At 39.8% G+C, this 18,977-nt stretch overlaps 2 protein-coding genes across 2 annotated transcripts in view; both read left to right on the top strand.

Moving 5' to 3' along the window:
- Nucleotides 1-18,977, top strand: part of LOC142160027 (uncharacterized) — a 334,423-nt gene that overhangs the window by 223,826 nt on the left and 91,620 nt on the right. The gene's annotated exons all lie outside the window — the stretch shown is intronic.
- LOC142095450 (uncharacterized) overlaps nt 1-18,977 on the top strand; it is a 45,258-nt gene that overhangs the window by 8,914 nt on the left and 17,367 nt on the right. The window contains exons 5-8 of the mRNA XM_075178395.1: nt 2,900-3,062; nt 7,108-7,180; nt 10,393-10,531; nt 12,123-13,286. Of these exons, the coding sequence (XP_075034496.1) occupies nt 2,900-3,062; nt 7,108-7,180; nt 10,393-10,531; nt 12,123-13,286 (1,539 nt within the window). The remainder of the gene's footprint in view (nt 1-2,899; nt 3,063-7,107; nt 7,181-10,392; nt 10,532-12,122; nt 13,287-18,977) is intronic.

The raw sequence follows: 18,977 nt of genomic DNA, 5'->3' as shown, positions 1-18,977 counted from the left end.
CCAGTCATGCAACTCTAGCCGCAAAGGCTAATGATAGCAAAGATGCTTATTTCAGACATAGTTGATAGATATTAGAACCTATCTCCACTGAAGTTGAAAAGGCCAATAAAGGATCTATGTCCCATGGAGTATCTAGGCAAAATCGATCTTGAGAGTTGGATACCAAGCAACAGTCGTGGGTATAACATATTCTCTGTTAAGTTGGGATCTACTAGAGAAAGAGCGGGTCCAATTTAACTCAATGTAGACAAAGCCAAACGTGCATCATATTTACTAGATAAGAAGTCTAAAGTTAAAATCTATAATGGACAAGATGGGAGTAGAGATCACCTGTGAAGCTGTGTTTGACTCTGATTTGCACAATGTCAAAGCAAGGATTAATGTTATGGATTAACCCATGTTGATGCTGATAAATCATTGTGCATTTAAATACAAACTGCGTTGTAACGCTGTTATACACATATGAGGAACCTGCCAGTTAGGTGGTATAGAACACAAAGTGAGTCTAGGAGGCTTCCCAGCCAGTTGGTCATGTGATTTGATCTGAGGATATTTTGAACAAGCACTGAGTGCTTGCAGCAGCTGACACTCCCAGAATGAGACTAATTATATGCTTGAGGCTGCATTTGTACTATATCTTACTAGATCTAACTGAAGGGGAATGGTGACGTTTAACTTGGATGTATTGTGATATATATGTAATACATGTGTGTTAAATTGCATTTATTTTTGTATTTTGTTACTTTTATTGATTTAATTATATTTGATGTTATGTCTTAAAGTTATTAAATATTTTGATTCTGTGTGAAAGAAGCCAATACTTAGATTTGATATGAACAGGTAACTAATTTTTACATATAGTGATATATCCCATCTATTCCTTTTGGATGACACTGGCAATTAGCACTGTGTATTCTGTTTTTAGGTTGTACCTTTTGGGGATTGGCGGTATTCATTGCAGCTCGACTTTGTTGTCTGTTTAGCTTTAACACCACTTGGAAATGGAAAGTCTTTTACTTTCCCACATCCTGCTTAATAGAGTGGAAGCATCTGATCTCAAAATTGCCAACGCAGGGTATAATGTATGTAAGCAAAATTTAAAGGGAATGTGACCTCACAGTGGGCCTGATGCCAAGTTGGGGCCATATGTGTAATAGAAAACAAAAGCAAACTCTAAAATGCTGCATGTAAATAGAGTGTTTATGCCCATATGCGATTGGGAGACATTGCAAGATGCCCCCACTTCTGCACCAGGTTTACATTGGTCAGACACCCTGATACACGCAAATAGCTCATAACCACAAGAAAGTTTTTTTTAATATTTGTTTTGAAAAAACCCATTCAATATTAGGTTTGATTTAAAAAAACAAAAAAAACCTCTAATACAGCAAAATCATAGAATAAAGTCATGATCAATGAAGAAAGCACTATCCACTTCAGAGGGCAGTCCACAATTAGTAGTAAGTAATTAGTAATTAATTAGCAAGTAGTGACGGTGACCGTCCCCATCATTATATTTGCACCAGCTTTCAGGCACCCGCGTGTTTTATGACTACTGACAGGTGTATCTGCCTCAGTTGGCAGCTACACAAAGGCGTCCTTACTACACTGTTTGCACCTCCTTTCCTCCCCTGTTTGTGCCTCTAAGTACCGGGCGGAGCAAGTGTCAGAGCTACATACATGTGCCAGAGCTACATACATGTGTCAGAATACTGTTTTTTTGTGGGCATACATTTGTGTGTTTTACGTTACACAAATGGGCATATGGGCAGCATGATCCTTCCTTGTATGTATCAGTGTTTCTTCTGCGTGTGTCTATATTCATACTGTGTATATATGTAATCTTTATTATAGCCTTTATTGAATATTTCTTTAATGATATCTGGATATTTAAATAGGCTTTTCTTAATATCAGTACATTACCCTCTATGATTTAGAATGAAACATCCCCAAGGACACTATTGATAATTATGTACTACTGCAAACCAAAAGGATATAATAAGAAGTTACAGAAGAGTTCTGTCACTGTATAAAATAATGAGACCTTGTAATATCCATAATAATTCAAAGTATTATTAGTAGTAGGGTATTCATTGTTCCTTATAATACACAAGTTTTAATAGAAAAAAAAGTATGTTCCTTAATACAGTCCCAGTGACTGGCACACGGATTCACACGTGTAGACAGACACAAAACACATTGACGATCATCTCCTCTTACCTTTGCTTTTACTCTTTGTGGGACCTATGCGACACTACTACCACCGGCACGAGTGCTACTGTTAGTTGCGATGAATGACCTCCTGCAGAGCTGGATTAAGAGTCTGGGGGCACTTAAGTCAGAGGGCACCTATGGTCTAATATGGCTATCATTTTAGACAAATACATGGGCAATACAAATTCGGGACTGCTCCACCAGACAATTGGTGGACTGTGCTGCTCTCTCCTCCCGGTTCTTGTCACTTTCATCACCTGTGGCTGCGGGTGTCTTTAGATCAGTTGCTGCTTGGCTGGATCCTGGAATGTTGGAGGCCCTATTTGGAAAAAAAGACAGGTACATAAATTTTAGAAAGCTCCAGCCAACCCTGACTTTAAATCAATAGCACCCAAGTTTAATAATTAGGCCTCGCCTTCCCTCGGGTCTGCTGGCCAAATTGACCTCCCTGTTGAAAACATATGTCTGGAAGTCCAAACCCCCCCGTATTGCTATGCAGCGTATGACTAGGGGGAAACGGCAAGGGGGACTGGCCCTTCCTCATTTGACAAAATATCATGAGGCTTGTATTTTATCTCAGATCCGAGACTGGTATCTCCCGGGAGGAGTGAAGCCTTGGGTAGATCTGGAGGTAGCGTCTATTCCAGAGTTCCCCTTGACAGATCTTTTATGGATACCTGTCCAGTGGAGACCCCCTGTGGAGACCTTGCCGGCTCTTATCAGAGATACATTGACTGTGTGGGATCGATTGTGCCAGAGAACCGAGGGACTGTTGCGTCCCACGACGAGTGTGTCTCTACGAATAATCGCCAACCAAATACCAGACTTGAATCTTTCTGGATGGATTGGTAGGGGTATTCGGACCCTAGGACATTTGATGGACTCGGATGGGATCTGCTCCTACTCACACCTCAGTGACCTATATTCGTTGCCCAAAGGTGACTTTTACAAATACCTTCAAATCAGGCATCTATTAACTTCCTTACCGTTGAGCATTCCGGCAATAGGCCCTCCTTTAGCCAGGTATTATTCCCCATTAACTAAAGGTAGCAGTAGAGCCAGTATTACCCTCTGGTATAATAATTAGGCCTCCCTCCTTGTAAATAGCCCAAATATTAAATTAATAGTATTTACGATTGATAAATTGACCTATTTCTCTCTAACCAGCTCTGACATTAAATTAATAACATTTACATTTAATAAATATACCTATTTCCCCCCAACAAGCCCAAATATTAAATTATTTCCCAATTAAATTAACCTACTCCCTCCACCCCAAACATCACCTGCAATAAATTAATAGCATTTACATTTAATAAATATAACTATTTCCCACAACCCTCTCCAACATTAAATAATTCATATTCTCATTTAATAAATAGGCCTTATTCGCTCCACATCCACTTAGCAATTTGCCCCCACATCACTAGCATTAAATTAAAGGTCCCATCACCTCACCTTAAATTAATAGGTTCTCTGTGACAGGATGGACCTCCTATGCCTCCCTGTCCATCCTTGCTAGGGACATGCTGGGCTTGCCTTGCCACCGTCCCCTTTCTAACCACAGTAGGAGGGACTTTTGCTGCTGCCACCACTAGACTCCTTAGTGGCGCCTAGAACCGCGTTGTTCTTGGTAACTCTAGCTGCTAGTGTACCTCATTGCTGGTACACCTTGGATGGTACCCCTGACCTCTTGCCTTCAGTTCAGGATTGCTATGGATGGTTCACACTTGCCAGAGCTGCAGGGTACCGGGCAGAGCGTCGGTACTAGAAGCAGGGTCCAAACCTCAGGTCTAATCTGTAGGTCACAGGAATTGCAGCAGGTAAGTAGGCGTCAAAACAGGTTCCTTAAGCAGTGATCTTTATTAGCTCAGGAAATACTGAAAAGGACAGTTACACTAGTTTGAGGTACTAGTGATATCCAGAAAGTACAGATGGTGATGGTCAAACAGTGCATTTTTTGTACAGCTTTACACAGATACCCTGGTGGGAGGTAATCCAGCCTCCTGCTCCTCTAACCAATCCAGGTGCTTCATGCAGCCTGCCCATAAATCACCCTCAAGGGGTTTAACACATTTTTACATTGGTGCTAGTGACCCCACTACGTCTGAGGTTTTGTATTGAATGTTTACCATCAGGATATAACATTAATCTTGTTCTGAACGCTATTTATCTTGCAAAACTCACATTCATATGTGATCACTTGCATAGGGAGTCTACTAGCAAGTATAATTACCTCCTCCTATCTTTCAGGCTCAACAGACATTTTGGTCACTCAGCGATGAAAAGGTCTAAGTAACATGAAATTACCTGTTTCTAGAAAGTTACAAAACCAAAACATGACATACTGTCTCAGAAGTACAGACATATCCATACAAAACACATACCAATTTAAAAATATAAGCACTTCTAATTACAATAAATATCTACAATAGGTTATTTATAGGTGATCCAGCCATAGCACCGCTATTAAATTAAGTAGCCCAACAATCACCCCACAAATAAAACAACACCCATTAAATAATCAGCCCCCACCCACACTGAACCAATAAATAATTTGTCTACCCCCCTCCCCTCATACATCATATGAAGACACCACCCCCTCAATTCCCTCATACATACCGTGTTCCATCTGCGCTGTGATAGAGATTTTTCTCTCAGCCTCTCTTCGAGCACACATGGGACGGTATGAATGTCACATGTTATGTGTCCCATGTGACATCTGTCGGGGATAGGAGATGGCCACATATAGGGGAAGGAGGAACGGATCATAAGGAAGGTAGTGGTCTCGGAGGAATGGTCATCCACCAGGGGCCACATTGACCCCTACTGGTACCTCGAGAGCACCTACTCTGAGGGCCCCCTGAGAGAGTAAGGCCTGGGGAACATGCCCCACCCCCCATCATTAATCAGTTTCTTAGTACAGGTCACATCCTCTGACCCAAGAACTGCCTCAGGGCCTTGGGGTAGGTTTTGAGTGACCCTTCACATTGGGAAAAGGTAAGTGAATTATCTTTGAACTATATTATTTGCAGAAACATAAATGGATAGTTTGATGTTTAAGCATATATACAGTATTACAAGTGAATTTATTTGTGCACACCTTGCCATAACCACCAACTTTACTTTTTTGATCATTGAATTAACCTTGGTTACACGGCTAATAGCCATAGTAAATATTTTAAGCTTTTCTAAAAATAAACTCTTAAAATCTTAGCTTATCTGAAGTTGGCATTAGTCATTTTATCCTACGGGGAATTTGTAGCCCCCCAGGCAGGCTGTGTGCTCCTCCCCTCCCTTCTAACGCTAACTGTGTTATGACAGCAGTGCATTGGCCAGGTCAGAATAGTTAAAAAGGAGACTTGTCGGTGAACTTCAGTCCTAGTTTGAAGAATAAACACCAGACTTCCAAATCTACAGCACAACCTGGTATAGACTGTTCAAGTGGAACAAAACTAAAAAAAAAAGGAGGATAATTTCCTAAACTCAAATTTATACTAAAAGCATAGCAACCAATCAGCAATTGTATCTGTTGTAGCTTGTATCTGTCTGGTCAATTCAGACAATGAAATCAAATGTCTAGCTGGCTGCAGTGTTTTTATAGAAAAGTTCTTAATTGGAGCATTGTTATTAAAGAACCCTCAAGTACTGCGATTCGGTGCCACCTGGCTGGCTATGAGTGTTAAACCTTTTACCGGTGACTGTGGGTGTTTAACCTGGCTCATGCATAAGCCCTATAAATGTCTATGACCATTTAACCATCTTAAGGGATAAATAAATCAAACTTTCTACAAAAGGAAAAGGGGAAGTGTTACCGATAGCAACTAATCAGATTATAGCTATCATTTTCTTGATTGTACTAGATAAATGATAGCTATAATCCGATTGGTTGAATCTGGGTGCCCCTGGGCTTGGCTAGAAAGGTCTGTACTTGTAGTGTCTTGTGCTCCTTGTATGTGTTTATTTCTATAGTGTATAATTCCGGGTACACTCTCTGCCAGTTGGAGCAGGCACCTTGTCAACACCTCAGTATCATGACGGTGTGCCATCCAATCCAAATGGTAGAGAGGCCGTTTGTCAGGAGTTGGTGAATCTGCATGCTCCTCGTCCTGATTTGCTATATAACCCCTATGGAGACACCCTAGTATTTCCTTGTCTGTTCCAGCTGGCTGTTGTTCATCCACTGTTGTCTGACAAGAGAAACTACTAATTACAGCAAAAAGGAAGTATTTCCAGTCTGCCTGTGTAATTCCTGATCCCAGCAAGGCTGCAGTGTCTCCTATCTGCCCTGTGTTACTTCAGCCTCCAACAGCGTTGCCCCCATCGTGACAAGGCCATTCTCCCTGTCCCAATACCGGATTCCCAAATGTTGGGAGGTATGCTATATGGCAGCATTTAATTATTCAAAGAATCCATTCATTAATAAATATTTTTATTAAAACACACAAAAATAAATGTATTCAGGTAGCAATGTTTCCATATATACCAAGCTTAGTTGTTTCAAGTCTATCTCAATAGGGTAGGAGAGATGAATCCCTATATTGCATAAAACATAGGTTTTAACCAATACTATAGCTATATATATATATATATATATATATATATATATATATAGTCACAGTTTTTTTCCTTTTTTGTCAGAATGTAAATTTCCTAACAGACTTAAAAACTAAATAGTTATTTATTCCAATATGCAGCCAAAAGAAATCCATGTCTCTCCAGAAAAATGTAAAATACTATTTACATTGTCTAAAAACTCCAGTAGTTCTTTTTGACAACACTAAGGAACGCCCAAACTAAAAATTGGTTTGGCCATAAAGTGGGGGAACCTTCCAGCCAAAAAGTCATTAACATGTCTCAGTGAGTTTGTGTATGATTGCATTTATTTTCCAGGGTAATTAATGAGAGTGACACACTGTTAGCTAAGATTGCAATCATGGAGCTGTTTAGTGTAGTACTGAGTCAGGTACCATTACACTAAACATCCGTCTACTACATTTCAACTTAGCTATCAATATATGACTGTCCTGACATCAAACACTACTAGTAACCTACACCCATGTAAATCAATAGAAACATTATACACATAAGTGACAAACAAACATCTTTATTACAATCATAATAAATCATTATACACACAAACACTAATCAAGTGGAAAAAAACATGACATGAGTAACCGCTAGAGGTCACTATTGTGCATGGAAAGAGCTTACTGGCTACAATGCATATACTCCACTTCATGTAACTGCTCCCTTCATGCAGAGTGGAACCCACAATCAGGAAGTGCGATGGAACGCAAAACCAGGAAGCATTGTGGACCGCACAATCAAAAAGTGCGATGGAACGCAAAACCAGGAAGTATTGTGGAACGCACAATCAGGAAGTGATTTTTTTTTCCTACTAATTAATTTCCGGTTCAGACAGAATTAGTAGAAAGCAGAGAAGAGACTTCCCTACTGATTTAATTGAGAGTAAACCCAGGTAATTATATTTATTATAAGCTGCCAGTGTATATATTTGTGTTGCTTACTCCTCATTATATATACCTCCCAACTTTACTACAAAGTCGGACCCCATATTTGTAGTAACTTTTCAGTTTACAGTCATAAATGGTTCCAGCACCATGGATAACCTGTATAATAATGTTGAAATCATACATTTCTCCATTATCTCTGCATTACCCCTTATATACACTGAAACAACATCCTATAATAATTGGCAATGTTTAAAAGTAATTTCTGAGCAGGTGCATGTAAGCTGTCATGTCACTTACACCTAACATAGTCATAATTATTTTTTTATGAAGCACAGGATACTAGAAGAGATAGTAGCAGCACTCTTTTTCTTTTTTCTCAGTGAGGCTGGGTGGAGCTGTTTTCTGGTGTTGCTAAGATTATAGAAGTGTTTACACGCAGTATAGTTTCCATAGGCTAACGTGTGAACTGCCAAAGACTGCAGCTGTCACAGGGATCATTGATCCCTTTAAAAACTGTTTCTGCCCATTCACAATGCAACCAAAAGCTAAACACTTTGAAAATGCAGTAGCTATTCTTAGTAAGGTTAGTGTGAACATGCAGAGGCTGTTGTCACCTATGCCACCAGGAACTTCACTAAGGCAAATACTTTTAAAATGTCTATGTGAATGAGTGCAGTGTTGTGCCAAACAGCAGTAAGAGCTGGGAGGAGCAGGCAGAGAAGTCTCACTATAATTATTATTTACCTGCTCTGTATTATATCATGGCATCATGATATTCTAATGGACACTAGATAGGCACTGCATAGTAAAATGAATGCCAAATTATAGTAAAGGTGTCCCATGGTTAAATCATAACCACTTATTGTCTAAAACAGTCCCATTAAATAAAATGTAATCTACATTAGGATTATTATAATGGTACTACCTCTATGCCTTCTAATCCTATTTGTTGTTCCTCTTCATGTTCAGTCAAACTAGCCCTGGAACAATTTAATTTCTATGTAGGTTGCTTACCCTCCACCACTACTTAGTGGAGAATAGCCAGTCTTTTCCTCCTCGGTGTACTTCTCAAGCTTCTATTTCTCCTGATTCCCTGAAATATACCCAATACACGTCCCAAATATAAAATTCTACTTCCACTTTTATCCAATTGCCTCATCAGCCATACAATTTTTATTTTGTGTGTAAAACATAACCCAGAAATTCATTACACATACAACCTGAACAGCTAAGAACCATATACTAAAATCTATTTATGTAATTAATGTATCTATGTATGTGATTAAACATACAGGGGTGAATTAATTTATCTGCGTTGTTCTCAGAAACATTGCGGCTGCACAGGTTACTGTTACTACTGTAAAATTTACGCTCGGTTTTCCTCGCAATTCTATGGGGTGCGAGGAAACATTAGCGTATATTTCTGTAAAAATATATATGCCACAAAGTGTCTCCGGAATGCCCACGACACACTTTGTGCTGAACTGAATACCCCCACACCGTGTCCAACCATTGACCACTTTAAATCCAAACTCCATTTTTTATATTATTATATATTTATATTATACTATAAATTCATCCTTAGAGACAGGCTTACAAAAGACTGATATTAAATACCATACACACAAAAAGCAGCTTCTGGATTGAGGCTGCACAATCTACATAAAGATTAACTGTTTCAGGGGGAGATCACATAGCACAAACCAACAACAAGCTTTATTTACATAGACAGAATAGCAATATAAGATATAAACGCCAGCATTACTTGTCTGTATGCTGGAAAAGACATGTTTTTCCCCCAAGCACACCATGGATAAATGAAGGGATAACAAAGAAAGTCACATTTGATATTAAGTTTATTTAAAAAAAACCTTGTAAAGTACAGCAGGGACAATCTTCCTTCTGATCTACTAATGAAAGTAGCTAGTAAGTCCTGCTAATAGCACATATAGTAACAGCACGAGCAGAGAATGAAGCACTATCAGTTTGAGACATGAATCCTCAATCATCCAATCAAAAGCAAGCCAATAACACTGGTGACTGTCATCATCAGAAGTTATTTTTCCTTTTTGCTTTCTATTTAGCAACAATCGTTCTGTATATCTATCCTTGTCAAATATATTTATTTAATTACTTTTGTTTAGATGAATAGACCGTGGGATCACAGTGAAAGTGATATCGCTCTGCAGGAGAGAGTTCGCTGAGGATGGACAAGGACAGGACTCGCGTGACTAAGAGGATATTAAATATCACTCTGGAGATCATCTACCTGCTGACTGGAGAGGTGAGGGGATTCTGGGAGTGTCACACTATCAGTCATATCTTTTAATAAAACAGGGACCTGAGTGCAGGGATGAGGAGTTTTTGGAAAATTACGGAGCAAGACAATTACCTCAACTAAATAAATAATAACTGTTTTCAGTAATGTTTTTCTCTCTCAATACGCAGGATTACACAGTAGTGAAGAAAACATCTGCTGAAAAAAGGATGCCTAGCAATGGCTGTTTGTCAGGAGGGTTGAGCAGGACCCAGAGCCCCATCATGGAACCTCCACCTCACTCACTGATTCATGAGAGAAACAATGACCAGAGGATTCTAGAACTCACCAACAAGATCATTCAGCTGCTGACTGGAGAGGTGACTGCTGGGAATGGGACATTATACAGTAACACCAGGGGATGTGTCTGGGTGATGACTGTATCATTGTGTGTGTCAGGTTCCTATAAGGTGTCAGGATGTCACTGTCTATTTCTCCATGGAGGAGTGGGAGTATTTAGAAGGACACAAGGATCTGTACAAGGACGTCATGATGGAGAATCACCGGCCCCTCACATCACTGGGTAAGAGGAGATATAATCACAGTCTTGTCTGAGTTAATTTCATAACTATTTATATAAATACATTTTACATGTTTTCAATGTGAGGATGATAGATCTGGGAGTCACACTGACAGAAAGTACTTTACTTGTGTCCTGTTATACAATAACTATCACGGACTCTCTTTACCCCATTCAGTAGGTACTTGGCCCAGTAGCTGCACATATTGCATCTAATAACATTGCTGGCTCACATGGGCAACACAGTGGTTAGCATTTGATTCCAACACGGGTCCTATGTATGTGGAGTTTGCATGTTCTTGCCATGTTTGTGTGGGTTTCTTCCAGTTGCTCTGGTTTCCTCTCACACTCCAAAAAACATACTGGTAGGTTAATTGACTTCTGACAAAAAATGCACCTGTTTGTAGGTTAAGGAATACGTCTGTGCCGATTTTACATCATGAATTCTTTATTTGTGACTTCTGCCTTCTATAAATAAGTTCTAGGATATCTGTGCAGTATGATTCTCTTTAGTCACAATCCTGATACTTGGTCACACATTAAGCATTACCTCAAGTAAACATATATTGGTTCAGGATTAGCATACTTCAACAATCCCAATTTAGGCGGGAGAGTCCCTATTTGTGGACTCTGTCCCGCCATCCTGATTGCTGAGAGAGTTGGGAGGTATTCTGTCCACTGCTGCTCTTTATGGCAGAGCAGTGGCGAAGGCACAAGGGGTTTGGAGCAGAGAACAGGGCAGTCTAACACTTCAGAAGTGCTTTGCACGCCCCTGTCTTTACAAGGCCACATCCACATCCCCATCCTGACACTGCCTATCCAAATTGTTGGGAGGTATAGGTTAGTGTAAGGTAGCACTGGACAGAAATGTTATCACAGACCAACATTTTGATGTGGTACAGTATGTTTAAATTACAACACCGTTTGTTCCCCCTAGAAATCCGAAGATTCAGTGCTTACCGATGTACCTTCATGGCGGTAAAGAATACTGTGTGAATAACACATATACCATGTATTAACTGCATACATACATACATACATACATTACTGTTAGATCATTTCCACTGTTGGTGATGTGAAGGTGACCATATTTTAAATAGCTTGCAGTACAACCATTGAAGTCATATGCTGAGGTTATGGCCATTGCTGTCATGATTCCCAACGCAGCAGGTTAGATGACCTGAGGCGTCCTGTATGTCAGCACGTTCTGAATATTTCAGCAACCACAAATCCAGTGAACGAGGGTTGACAATTTCTGGCACTGTCAAGCTGTCATTGTAAAAGAGGTATATGATGACATAGACTATATAGTGGCGCTAGTAATCAGACTCTGTAGTTCTATTTCACAGTATTAAATAATATACGGGTGTATGGGTGTTATTGAGCTATGTGTGAAAGATGACAAGCATGAGAGAAGAGCTGGTATTGGTGCTTTATGTCCCTGAGACTGCACCTCCCCATCTCTCAGCCTATAGAAGCAGCAGCTACTGACTATACACTATCCTGTGCAGGAATGTCACTCCCAAGAGCACTTTCTCCTCCTTATTATTCCAGTATTTATATTATCTAGCCACAATCTATTTCTCTCCAACAGATCTCGCTGAAGATACAACAATATCTGAAGGATCCCAACCCCCTATTTCTTGTAATAATGAGGATCACAGTATGGTTGTGAATATCCAAACTGTAAAACACTCATCAACAGAAGAACAAAACACAATGGGTTGTCTGGAGAATGTTACAGAGAAATCAACTTCATGTGAAGGAGTCAACCTTATCGACTCCAACATTTATACACCCACAGATCATACACAGTTTACATCTACTCGTATTATGGAGGAATCACTCTCATGTGAAGAAGAAAATCTCCCACACACTGACAGTTATACACCCACAGATCATACACAATGTACATCTACTCATATTATGGAGAAATCGGCCTCTTGTGACAAAGGAATTCTCACAGACATCGACATTTATACATCCACAGAACATACACAATATACATCTACTGATATTAAGGAGAAATCAATCTCATCTAAAGAAGTAAATATCACTGACACAAACATTTTCACGCCCACAGATCAAACACAGTATACTTTTGTGTATACTAATAGCACCTGCAAAAAAGACCAAAAAACTCAATCGAAAGGGAAACCATTTGAGTGTTCTGAATGTGGGAACTGTTTTCGATTTAAATCAGAACTTATTATACATCAGAGAATTCATACAGGTGAGAAACCATATTCTTGCACTGAATGTGATAAATGTTTTATCAGTAACGCGCATCTTAATAAACATCAGAGAATTCATATAGGAGAAAAACCATATTCTTGCTCTGAATGTGGGAAATCTTTTATAATTAAATCCAATCTTGTCAAACATCAGAGAATTCACACAGGAAAGAAATCACATTTTTGTACTGAATGTGGGAAATGTTTTACTAGCAACACATATCTTGCAAAACATCAGAAGATTCACGCCAAAGAGAAACCATATTGCTCTAAATGTGGTAAATGTTTTCTTAGTAATTCATATCTTGCTATACATCAGAGAATTCATTCAGGAGAGAAACCGTATTCTTGTGCTGAATGTAATAAATGTTTTATCAGCAATTCAGATCTTCTTAAACATCAGAAAATTCACACAGTAGATAAATCATTTCCCTGTGCTGAATGTGGGAAATGTTTTGTTCAAAAGTCATATCTATTTCGTCATCAGAGAATTCACAAAGGAAAGAGAATATTTTCCTTTGAATAAACAGTAACTCACATTTTATTAACAACTCTGGCAGAAAATGAAATATTTTGTTGATATATATATTTTAGGGGTAGATTTATCAAACCTTTTGAAAAAGGAAAAGTGGAGATGTTGCCTATAGCAACTAATCAGATTCTAGCTATCAGTTATCTAATACAGTCTACAAAATGATAGCTAGAATCTGATTGGTTTTTACGGACAACACCTTCACTTTTCCCTTTTAGAATGTTTGATAAATCTGCCACTTACACTCTAAAATGATGTTTATAGAAATTAATATAATTATATTTTTTACTCATTAAAGATTGTGTTTTATTTTCAAATACGAAAATGCTATGGCATCTTTTATAATAAACTCCTAAGGAGTCGAAATTTACAAATGAATATAGAGTGACAACTTTCTCTGCAATTATATTGGTCAGAGTTGATTCCCACAAAACATTTGGATGAAACGAGTTTCATAACACAACAGTAATATGAACATCATCGTCAACATTTATTTATATAGTGCCAGCATACTTCTGTAACGCTGTACAACTGGAAACAAACACAGTAATAAAACAATACTGGGTGATACAGACAGATAGAGAGGGAAGAGGGCCCCGCTCGCAAGCTTACAATATATATTTCCTATGAGCCAAACAAAAGTTCAGTATATTTTTTACCAGTCAATAAAATTTCTAGTGTTCTACACATCCAATATGTTCCTCTGAAAATCTCTATCACATAGCAACCTGTGATGCTGCAGTTAAAACATGACTGCTGTAAGCCGTCCATAGCTTTAAGAGGAAAGAGATGCGTAGAGACCTTCAGCCGCGGGTCTTGTCAGCTTTGGCCTCAGGCAAGTCTTGGTAGATCCAAAACTTAACAAAAAATGCAGAAGATTCAGCAGATCTCACGCAGATGACGCAATCTTCAGAATAGTGAGTGGAGTCGGTCTCCTCCGTTCACGGCCGCAGCTAGTGGAGAATTTTATCAGGTGAGGAACCATGGGACTGCAGTGGAACCTTTTACTAGAATTGCAGCAGATCACTCGAAGACTAACAGGCTGCTGCAACACCTAGGGGTATATTTACTAAACTGCGGGTTTGAAAAAGTGGAGATGTTGCCTATAAATTCTAGCTATCATTTAGTACATTCTACAAAATGACAGCTAGAATCTGATTGGTTGCTATAGGCAACATCTCCCCTTTTTCAAACCCGCAGTTTAGTAAATATACCCCCTAGAGAGGTTATCCAGTGATGTAGAATGCTTATGCTAACCTATCTAAATAACATGATTTAAGAGATCAGCCCACATTAGTGGGTTTCAAAATTTGAGAGAATATGATTAGGCAGCCAAAAACCAAGGGGTATATTTACTAATGGTGGGTTTGAAGAAGTGGAGATGTTGCCTATAGCAACCAATCAGATTCTAGTTATTTTATAGAATGTGCTAAATAAATGACAGCTAGAATCTGATTGGTTGCTATAGGCAACATCTCCACTTTTTCAAACCCGCAGTTTAGTAAATCTAGCGCCAAGACTGGACACTCCATGCTGAGGTATTGTAGAAGTTTAGGCACATGTCTCCACTAAAATGGACAGTTGTGGCAAGATACAATACAAGCTCGACCACGGATTAACCGCTAAGGAAAGTAATTCACTGTCATGTTTGAGGAGCTTGGCAGGTAGGGACCTTACTTATTACATTGTTTTTTCGCTATATCTGAGTTTTATCTTAATTAAATAATTTACCGTACTTCAAACTACAATGGTGTTACACCTTCCTGTCCCAGTTTTGGTTCCCTCATTCTTGTCTTCAATGGATTATTTCACATACCTGTCCATAGGAACAGATGTTAAGTGCTGTTTAATGTTATTTTTTCTGATTGCTGCAGATTTTACTGTTCTCCTGTCTTACTTCTGTACTTAAGTTGCTCTTTTAAACAGCTTGAATGTTGTTGTTATCTAGTCCTAGTTGATCTGTGTTACCTGTCTACTCATTTACAGCCCTAGATGGAGGCATTGTTTCCAACGCTGTAAGGATCACGTACAAGGTTATTGATAAAGTATTCTACAGGGTTTGGACTGTCAAGTTATTCGGTTCTTTCTATACCCCTATCTTCCATGACTGAGTCGCATGGGTTGGACCCTTACTTAACTTTTTACACCAGGGCCACACTGTTGGCATATATATATATATATATATAGACAACTAGGCAAGCATCATCTGATCAGAAAGCTGATGTTTATTTTAACGAAATACAATCTCATGAAATAACTATGAATTATAGCTCATTATGTTACAATATATACAATACTGCACACCATAATACAGCCTATGATCACAGAAACACGTGGATGGCTGTTGTCTAATAATTCACAGCTCTAACTGTCCACGGAACAGTCTCCAGTCCTCTGTCACTCTCCATTCGACCCCCCCATTACCAGCAGGGCAGGGACTGTGCTTCAATGTCACCCTGCCTTTGGCAGCCATACAAAAGGGTAGGATCTATTTTGATTCCCTTTTAGAATCACACGCTCAACTGGATGCATTACTGGCTCCCCTTGAGCAGTCCAGCTAGAACTAATCCTGGCCAGTCCTCTCAGATCATTGACGAAACGTGCCACACAGTTACTACTGCTTTACCCAGATAATTGCACCCTATCCCATTGACTACCGAGTCATTGGGATAGGATGCAATTATCTGGGTAAAGCAGTCCTTAGAAGGTGTTCCAGCCCCTGCGATGGGCGGCTCCAGCTAGACTAGGAGATAAGGTTTGAGCACCAGTGGTGGCTCGTTGTTCCCGACGGTGTGGATTCATGTTGATTGGAGAAGCTCTCTGTTTTTAACCCGTTACATGATTTTAGTGGAATTGGGGGGCTGCGGAGACCTTGCTCCTTCCAATGCATATTGTCCGAGTGTCTCTGGTTCATACAAACCCATTTACCCTCACAGGTGGCAGCTCAAGCAGATAATGGCTTCCAATTGGGTAGCTAGAAAACCTGCCTACACCCAGAAGCCACAAGCATGTGATTTAGAGCCACGATAAAAAGCTGTGCCCAGAGGAGAGACTTGGTTGGCAGATCATGGAGTCACACTTTGTAAAAATAACATACATTACAGGTCTCTATATCCAATCCCTGGTGTATCAGCATCGGTTAGTCTGATGGCAGTGAGGACCCTCTCCCTCTTGCTGCCAGCAATTCTGCTGTCCTGCTCCAGTGTCACACCCGCAGGGAATTGGGAAGGATGAAGGGCTCCATTCTTTACCTTCCTTCTCTGTGGCAAGCAGAGCCGTAAATCTTAGCCAGTCCTGACTTTAAACTGCAGCAATCTTTACTTTGGAATTTCTCCTCTGGTCTCCAGGCACAGGCTTTTATCCAGTCTCTGGTTACCAGGTTTCAGGCTGCCCATTTGGTGTCTCTTATCGCTCAGCCATTGTCCATTTTACTTTGGGACACTCTGGGGACAGTGGCTCCACCATGCTTACAGAAAATGTGTGAGGATATTGAGGTAATGGTACCTCGTATTATGGTTAAATATATCACCTAGGCAAATAGTGGTTGAAAGGCACATCCTTTTATTCTATATGAACACACAATGTACACAATAGCAAAAATGTGACAATACCAGAGGGCTCCCCACAATGCAAGCTACACAGTCCTATACCTCAGCAGCATTTTTGACTCAGTCACTTCGATTTGCTACTGGCTACTGAGCCAAGCTGCTCGATCCTCTACCCATGTGGTATGGACAGCTCCATGTCTTCCAGCTTTTTGCGGGTGCACAAAGTAGCAGGAGGAAGTCCACGCGGAGACATCACAATATCCACACAGGAATGATCCTGAACCAGTTCAACAGTAGTGGGTCATCAGCCCTGTCCTGTAGAAGCTCATCCTTTAATACCTTTTCCTGTTCTTTCTTAACATGGCTGCCTGAACCTCCCCGCAGTCCTCAGCTCACTGCAGGAACCCCCACCTTTGGAATGTGCTTGATAATGTTTTCTCTGCTGCCTGCACAAAAGCTAATTAACATGGGATTTCTGTATGTAGATTATCTCTTACAAAATGCCAATATCTCAATACACTTTCTGTATTACAAGAGACCAATAATAAGGATAATCTTATAGTTATGGACCCACCTGGCATAATTTAAGAATATCAAATAGATATAAAATGGGCTAAAAACCTGTTTTCAAGGTCTTGGTACCCCCTATCTTGTCACAACGGGTTTCAACAGGAACCTAATCGCTGCAGATGTAATTAGAATAAGCCTCCTCCCTGAACTAATCCATGCTTTCGGCAGGTTATCAAGCTTCAGGTTGACTGCCACTTCTGGTGATGCAAAGTTCCAAGGTAGCTACAGGTGTTTCAGAGACTGTTCCAGGTTGAACGAGGTTATTTTGGTTTCAATGAGTTAATGACTCAGGACTGCAAGAGTTTTTAAAAAGTTCATATTTATTTTTTACAATGAACATAATGTAAAAGTAAATGAATACTTAGCTTCCAATATTTGAATCTCATATGTTCAATTAACAGTCAATCTCCAGGGCCTCATCTTTCAAAGAAAGCTGTAAAAATATCAGGCACCTTTCTGCATACAGGTCCAGTCTGAGGCAAAGGCCTCTCGGGCTGCATTCCAGCGGTTATACTGAAGAGAACAAAGGTTCCTGGAATCAACCTACATTTATTGGTGTGAACATGATTTCAGATTCTCTATTGGTACACTACTATTATTGGTACACTACTACTATTGGTACACTACTACTATTGGTACACTACTATTATTGGTACACTACTACTATTGGTACACTACTACTATTGGTACACTACTACTATTGGTACACTACTATTATTGGTACACTACTACTATTGGTACACTACTACTATTCGTACACTACTACTATTGGTACACTACTACTATTGGTACACTACTACTATTGGTACACTACTGAGAAGAAAGATACATTCTTTGCTCATGTGCAGAAAGCATCTGAAACACCGCCATGGCATAATATGTGGAGATGTCCCGGCCCAGCCTTTGATCAGATAAGCATTTTACAATACACACAGAAAAGTATGAAAACAACAACATGGAGCTCAGTGGCCATTTTGATAGGGGCATAATACATGGGGCACACTATACATAGAAGAAACAATATATAACAATATCTCTACATACAAGGAAAACATTAGTTGGACTATCTAGAGGGAAGGGAGTCTTGACAAGCGTAACCCATACCCCTACTCTCATGGAACGTCCAGGAGATTTCAGGAATTTCAACGAAGTCTTTTCAAACTCTCAGGAGAAAAGGCCACTAACTGGCTGGGCTTACTCTGCTACCCAGGTTCCTTTTGAAAGTCCTCTTTCAGTTTATCTGAATTTCTTTCCATCAGTAACTCACCGTTATTGACCACTCCTACTGCATAATAGTTGTAGGATAGTTGCTGCCACCACCAGGCTCCTTTACCATCACCATCTATATAGCGCCACTAATTCTGCAGCGCTGTACAGAGAACTCATTCACATCAGTCCCTGCCCCATTGGAGCTTAGTATAAATTCCCTAACATACACACACACACACACACACACACACACACACACACAGACAGATAGAGAGAGAGACTAGGGTCAATTTGATAGCAGTCAATTAGCCTACCAGTATGTTTTTGGAGTGTGGGAAGAAACCGGAGCACCCGGA

The sequence above is a fragment of the Mixophyes fleayi genome, chromosome 6, assembly GCF_038048845.1.
Source record: "Mixophyes fleayi isolate aMixFle1 chromosome 6, aMixFle1.hap1, whole genome shotgun sequence".
In the NCBI taxonomy this organism is placed as follows: domain Eukaryota; kingdom Metazoa; phylum Chordata; class Amphibia; order Anura; family Limnodynastidae; genus Mixophyes; species Mixophyes fleayi.
This window is presented reverse-complemented; position numbering and strand designations above follow the sequence as displayed.